This window comes from Pseudomyrmex gracilis, unplaced genomic scaffold, assembly GCF_002006095.1.
Source record: "Pseudomyrmex gracilis isolate BER0280 unplaced genomic scaffold, ASM200609v1 scaffold_4107, whole genome shotgun sequence".
NCBI classification, from domain to species: domain Eukaryota; kingdom Metazoa; phylum Arthropoda; class Insecta; order Hymenoptera; family Formicidae; genus Pseudomyrmex; species Pseudomyrmex gracilis.
The window spans coordinates 1-5,671 of record NW_018024691.1 but is presented as its reverse complement, the minus strand read 5'-3'; the positions used below and the strand labels follow the sequence as shown (position 1 = coordinate 5,671).

The 5,671-nt window shown below is 32.4% G+C and overlaps 2 protein-coding genes across 5 annotated transcripts; one reads left to right on the top strand and one right to left on the bottom strand.

Moving 5' to 3' along the window:
• The first annotated feature begins 265 nt into the window (after positions 1–265).
• Positions 266–1,524, top strand: LOC109863307. 2 transcript variants are annotated; one of them, XM_020443552.1, is made up of 6 exons: positions 266–499; positions 614–746; positions 809–926; positions 1,026–1,155; positions 1,259–1,321; positions 1,439–1,524. In XM_020443552.1, the coding sequence occupies exons 1-5, from the start codon at positions 361–363 to the stop codon at positions 1,300–1,302; spliced, it is 564 nt and encodes a 187-aa protein (XP_020299141.1). In that variant the 5' UTR covers positions 266–360; the 3' UTR covers positions 1,303–1,321; positions 1,439–1,524. The 2 variants fall into 2 exon arrangements, with proteins under 2 accessions (XP_020299141.1, XP_020299139.1); XM_020443550.1 differs by lacking the exon at positions 1,439–1,524 and having other exon boundaries at positions 1,259–1,437.
• LOC109863306 (trichohyalin-like) lies at positions 1,316–5,095 on the bottom strand. 3 transcript variants are annotated; one of them, XM_020443548.1, is made up of 14 exons: positions 4,903–5,095; positions 4,700–4,753; positions 4,281–4,585; positions 3,997–4,179; positions 3,775–3,918; positions 3,480–3,676; positions 3,240–3,402; positions 2,856–3,147; positions 2,540–2,772; positions 2,310–2,453; positions 2,038–2,202; positions 1,847–1,968; positions 1,643–1,769; positions 1,316–1,513 (listed from the first exon to the last, which is right to left on the bottom strand). In XM_020443548.1, the coding sequence occupies exons 1-14, from the start codon at positions 5,009–5,011 to the stop codon at positions 1,439–1,441; spliced, it is 2,313 nt and encodes a 770-aa protein (XP_020299137.1). In that variant the 5' UTR covers positions 5,012–5,095; the 3' UTR covers positions 1,316–1,438. The 3 variants fall into 3 exon arrangements, with proteins under 3 accessions (XP_020299137.1, XP_020299136.1, XP_020299138.1); XM_020443547.1 differs by having other exon boundaries at positions 4,281–4,753; XM_020443549.1 differs by lacking the exons at positions 1,316–1,513; positions 1,643–1,769 and having other exon boundaries at positions 1,848–1,964; positions 4,281–4,753.
• Between the last annotated feature and the right edge of the window lie 576 nt (positions 5,096–5,671).

The following is a 5,671-nucleotide window of genomic DNA, read 5'->3' as shown; positions in this document are numbered from 1 at the left end:
CTGCGACTTGCGTTTAATGTAGAACGGCCTTTGAGTTCCACTTTTGTGGAAATACGGCTAAAACCAGCGGCTGAAACCGTCGTAAAAATTTACATTTGGATGGCCGCTCTCAGGTTTCTCTCTGTCTATAGTCAAAGGTTTGGTACATTTTCTCTCAATCTGGTACATTTTTAACAGTTAGTTGGTACAAAATTTTTTTTTGTTCTGGCAACACTGATTACATATGTAATCAGTGGGTCGAAGGAAAAGTTTTAACAAAAACTCGAGTCTTATGAGACATTAGGGAAAAAATAACATGACAAGCCGCGAAGCTATATTTTAGTTTGGTTTTTGTTTCTTTTTTGTAAATTACATGCATACATGTGTAACATGGAAGATATAGAACGTTATATAAAAATCATACACCAACGAAGAATCGCTACTCAACGCGAGTTGGACAGTCTTCGTGAAGAATCTGATGAGCATAAGAAGTTGATGAAAACACTGCAAAACATGAAAAGTACTCTTCCAATTTCTTTTAATTTCTAAACATATATAAGTATGTACAATTGTATGTAGAATTGTTATATGAGATTATATTGTAAATGTCAACTTGTGTTTTTTTTGTTTACAGAAGAAAGAGAAGAATGCATGGAGAATATTGCAAAAAATCTTAAAACAATTACAGCGCAGAAACACACAATACACAAACATATACATTCCTCAAAGGATATTTCAGGCATGCCTATACCCCATAGTTACACAGAGTAAGTAAGAATGTTTCTTGTTCGCAATAGAATTGTATAAAATTTTGTTATTTTGCTTACAGAGATATGAGAATGATGTTCACTGATACAATTGAATTTTTGAACAACATGGGAGATACTTTTAAAACATTCAGTAATGCAAGGGAGAATAATGATCCTACAAAACTGATTAAAGATGTGGTAAAAATATATATACAGAATTACTTGTATAGAAAAATGTAGAACAGAAAGAGTTGAAGGGAATATTTCAAATTTAATGTTTTGTTTGTTAATTGTTAGATAACATGCACAGAAGCTGCAGAAAGTAATTTATATCAAACCAAATGTCACATTACACAGCTAGAAACATTGAAGGAAGCAACAAAGAAATGCCAACAACATATTTTTAACAGTATTGATAGTATTGAAGGTAATATATTTTCTACTACTTTTATTTTGTTTAATAATAATAATAAACAAAATATATCGACACATAAAATGTGATAAATAATTTAGAGAATCGTTATTTTCAGATGAAAGTTTAGATTTTAGTGTAAACGATGAGCCACCTGAGTGAATCAACTACAAAATAACAGGTTTATTGCAAATGTTTATTGTCCGTTATTTAAAATACAAAACAGTTTTCGAGTATCCTTGTGTAAGAAGTATGTGTAATGTCCTATTACATTTTCTATAAAAGTTTTTCTTGGCAGTTACATGTATTGAACATTATCCAACTGATCATCCAGATTCAGTTTTAACATTACTAATTGAGGATCCACAACTTCCTGAAACGTGTTGTTTGTAAAATAATTAACAAATTGTATTTCTTTTTATATACATAAAAAAATATATTTTATATTTAAAAATAAGTTATACATATGTCAAGAATTATAAATAAGGTATTTTTCTCTTACTGTAAAGTGAGTAGTAACTTTGAATGTCCGTTGCTGATTAGATAATGCTTGGGTGTCTGCGTAATTGTATGGGATGTTTGCGCTTTTTTTCAGCTTCTCCAGTTGAGCTGTTAAAGCCAACTTCTCGCTGTAAAAACGTTCATGTGACTTAAATGTGCCGAATTTACGTTATCGATGGGATCATTTATAGTTTTTTTTTTTTACCTCGCTGAATTGAACTTGTCAAATACATTAAAGTGTGGGTCGAGTTTAGCTTTATGATCGTCTTCGATGTGACGAAATTCTTTTAGTGTTTTAACTGCTTCCTCGTTTCTTGCGAATGCTAACTGAATAAATTGTTTATTAATTATCAACCTCACCAAAATTGATATATATACACAATTGATTGATATTACCTGTGTAAAACTTTCAAGGTCTTGGGCGTGCGTCAAGAGGCGATGTTCCTTTTCCTGCAAAACTTGCTGTTGCTTTTCAAGATATTTGACTTTTTCTTGCCATTTCAATCGTTCCTGATTAGCGAGTATAGTAGCATCTTGAGCTGTTTTTATGGCAGCAGCCATCTAAAACATTTCTTGCACTTCGTCTAATCCTAATATGTAACTATGTACACACAGATATATGCACTAAAATATGTTTTACTGTATAAAAATTTATCTTTTTGATTTACCTCTATGTTGGTGATATTATCCGAATTACTCTTTATTGTTCTAAGAACTTCATATTGTTTCCGTTTAGCCGCAATTATTTCTTTCTCTTTTATCAAAGTTTTCAACTGCTTTTCTTGTTCGTTGAACCAAGATTCTTTCAGAGCCTTGTAACAGATACGATATGTTGCACAAAATTTTGTAACTAGTGTGTGCAATTTTATTTCATATTAATATTCTTAACGTAATTTACCTGTAATTGATTGCGCTCCCACTGTACTTTCTCTTCGAACATCTCTCTTTCGTGTAACAAAACTTCTTCTTTCTTTTTTAGCGTTTCCAGTGTTTCATTGAGCAACGTGCTCTTCTTCTCCAATTCGAGTACCAATTGCGCTACGTGCGAATCCAATTTGTCTGCTACTTTTATCATCCTATCACGTTCTTGCTCCAGTAACTCCTGTCGCTTCTTTATATCTACGTTTCGTACTGCAACAATATTATACAGAATGAATAACGTCTGCGCAATCTGCCGAAAGTTACTTTTTTAAATAACATTTCGAGCAACGTACTTTGCATGTCTTCCTCTTGACTCTTTAAATAATGTTCTCTTAATTTTATACTTTGGTCGTCTCTTTGGTCAGTCTTTTCTTGCGTCGTTTTTATACTCTCTATAATAGAGTCAGCCTTTTGTAATAGATTTTGCAAGTCAGTCTTATGAGTCGCTATAGTTGTCATAGCTAGATTCTCTACCTCTCGCATTTTTAATATATTCTCGATTGTATCAAAGTGCTCTTTTTGCAGCAGTTTTATATTTTGAGAATGGCGCTCGTAAATCTCTTCTATGATTTGCGCATGCTCCTTCTAAATCAAATAATTAACAATAATTGAAAAAATGATTAATTTTAACTCAAATATGACGACAGTTTTGATAAACTGAAATATGTCATATGTACTTTCAAATTCTGTATTTCTTCTTTGTAAAATGTTTCAGTTTGCATTTTTTCGTTTTTCAACTTTTCGATCTTCGCTTCGTAATCTGTCTCTAGATATTCCAGTTCCTGCTGCAATCTTTTTTCCAGTGTGTCCGTTCTTTCTTGCAGAAATCCTATTTGTCGTCTAAGAAAAATTGTGTGAATAATTTATAAACAATCATTTTTCTCTCAGTATTTACATCTAATAATAATTCATCTTACTTGTATGATTCGTCCAAGATCGTTATCTCATTTTCATATTTCTCATTCAGACTGTTTATTGTTACGTTTAGATGAGACTTTTCTAATTCTAGTTTCTGAATTGCGCTTTCGTAACCAATAGTAGTTTTGTGGATTAAACTGCTTGCATCTTCTGAAGCTTTACTTACGTCAGGATTAACTGAAGCTGCTGTGTTAGGCTGCATTAAATTGAAGATTAAATGTTTTATAATTCTGGTTAGACAATGCGAGTTTACTTATATTCTAATTATTAAAAACAATTTTAGGACTTACTTACTTTAGGATAATCTTCTTCGCTTTTTCTTTTCTTGACTTTATCAATTTCAACTGTTTGACTATTTGATGATTTTATTGGTTTTTCCTTCTCGTATGGCAGTGATCCAACTAGTTTTGTTTCGTCTTCTTGTTGTGCGTTCACTACCTATATATTTGATATGTATATGTAATAAAAAAACGACAAAACTCTGTATGGTTTTATAACATCAGTGATATTTCTTACTTCGTGCATCTTATCAGAGCTTGATCTCCTACGTCTATCAAATTCATCAGTAGGTGTTACTTTATCTTGAATAAAATCTGTGTTTTCTGATATCGGTTTAGATTCCAACCAATCTGGCAAATATTCCTTAGTCTCTTTTTGTCTGTTCGAAGAATCTGCAGACACCGAGCGTCTTTCCACTGTCTTCAATAGATAGAAAACAATTATTAAACATATATAAAAACAGTATGATCAAAGTATTACATACAGTCTAGCATTCTAAACACGAGTGTTTACACATTTACAGTTTGCTCGGTTTGATTTGATATCGTGCTTGAAGCAAATAATCCCAGAGGATCGTTAATTATCTCCGAAGTTCTCTTGCCTCTACGAGGCTCTTTTGTCCTGAAAGCTGTCGGTGCGTATAGCGAATGTTGCGATTGTGCTCTAGGAACTTCAGTTGCTTGTGTAACTTCGTACTCTGACTGCAGAGACTTTTTACTGATATTTGATTCCTTTGACGATGACACATGCAATGTATCACTAAACAAATCTTGCATCAGTGACAATTTTTTCGCTTTGTCATCTGTTGCTTTTGATCTGTCAATTCCTGCAGACACAGAACTATTATCTTCTGGCTTCGAAAGTGAATCACTGAAAACTTTTTTGTCAAACAAATTATCTATTATATTTCTCTTTTCTCTCATTGCTGGATTCTTCTGACCTGATAGGAAATCTTCTTTATCAGTAAGCAAATCAGCTAGTGGATCATCTTCATCTACAAAAAAAACGATACGAGGAAGTAATAGAGAAATAAAGAAAAATTAATTTAAATATAAAAATGTTTATTTTTTCAAATATATTTAAATGACACTTTCTATGTAGATGTGTAAAGTTAAATAGCATTTATAACACACTAGATCAAACCTGCAAATGTAATTCTCTTTCTGCTGTCTTCCATGAATGGATTTCTCTTCGATGCGTTACCAAATAGTTTGTCATCTAAGCTATCCATATCTTCCACCGTGTCTACCATTTTCAGAGCGATTGTATTCGCGTGTTCGCGTACAAATTATAAAATATATTACAATTCCATGGTTTTTTACAATTTTATTTGTCATTTACTATTGTCGCAGTTGCTTATAATTGCTCATTAAACGCGAAAATCCGTAAACTGCATTATACATTATGTTAGTTCAGATAAAAAGATGCTTGTAGGTGAAAAGAACTTGTGTATGTTACAAATGTATACGTGTTAATTAACATCGAAGAGCATAAAATGGCCTCTCTGTTTCAATTCTCCCGCAAGAGAGTGACAGTCAGGGGGTTCAAACTCACCTCTTGTGAGAAGGGGAACGCTGTTTTCAGCGCCGCCTGGGCCATGGTACCGGAAGCATCGAACTAAAAACGAGTGGTGGGAGGTTGGCGGGCATATTGAAATCATATCGCGCGCGCGTGCCCCGTAGCTATAGATACTTATAAATATTAAAAATAAATTTAGAAATTTTCTGAGCAATGTCGTAAAATTTAATGTTACTTAAGTTACTTGAGACTATGTAGAAAATATATTTTACAATTATTATACAGGCTATTTCTAAATTGTACTTTTAAAACAGTAAATAACAGTAAAACTTAACCACACCGCTCAGAAACTTATTTTGTTTAATTTTATTATTTTGTGCATTGGAAATATTAT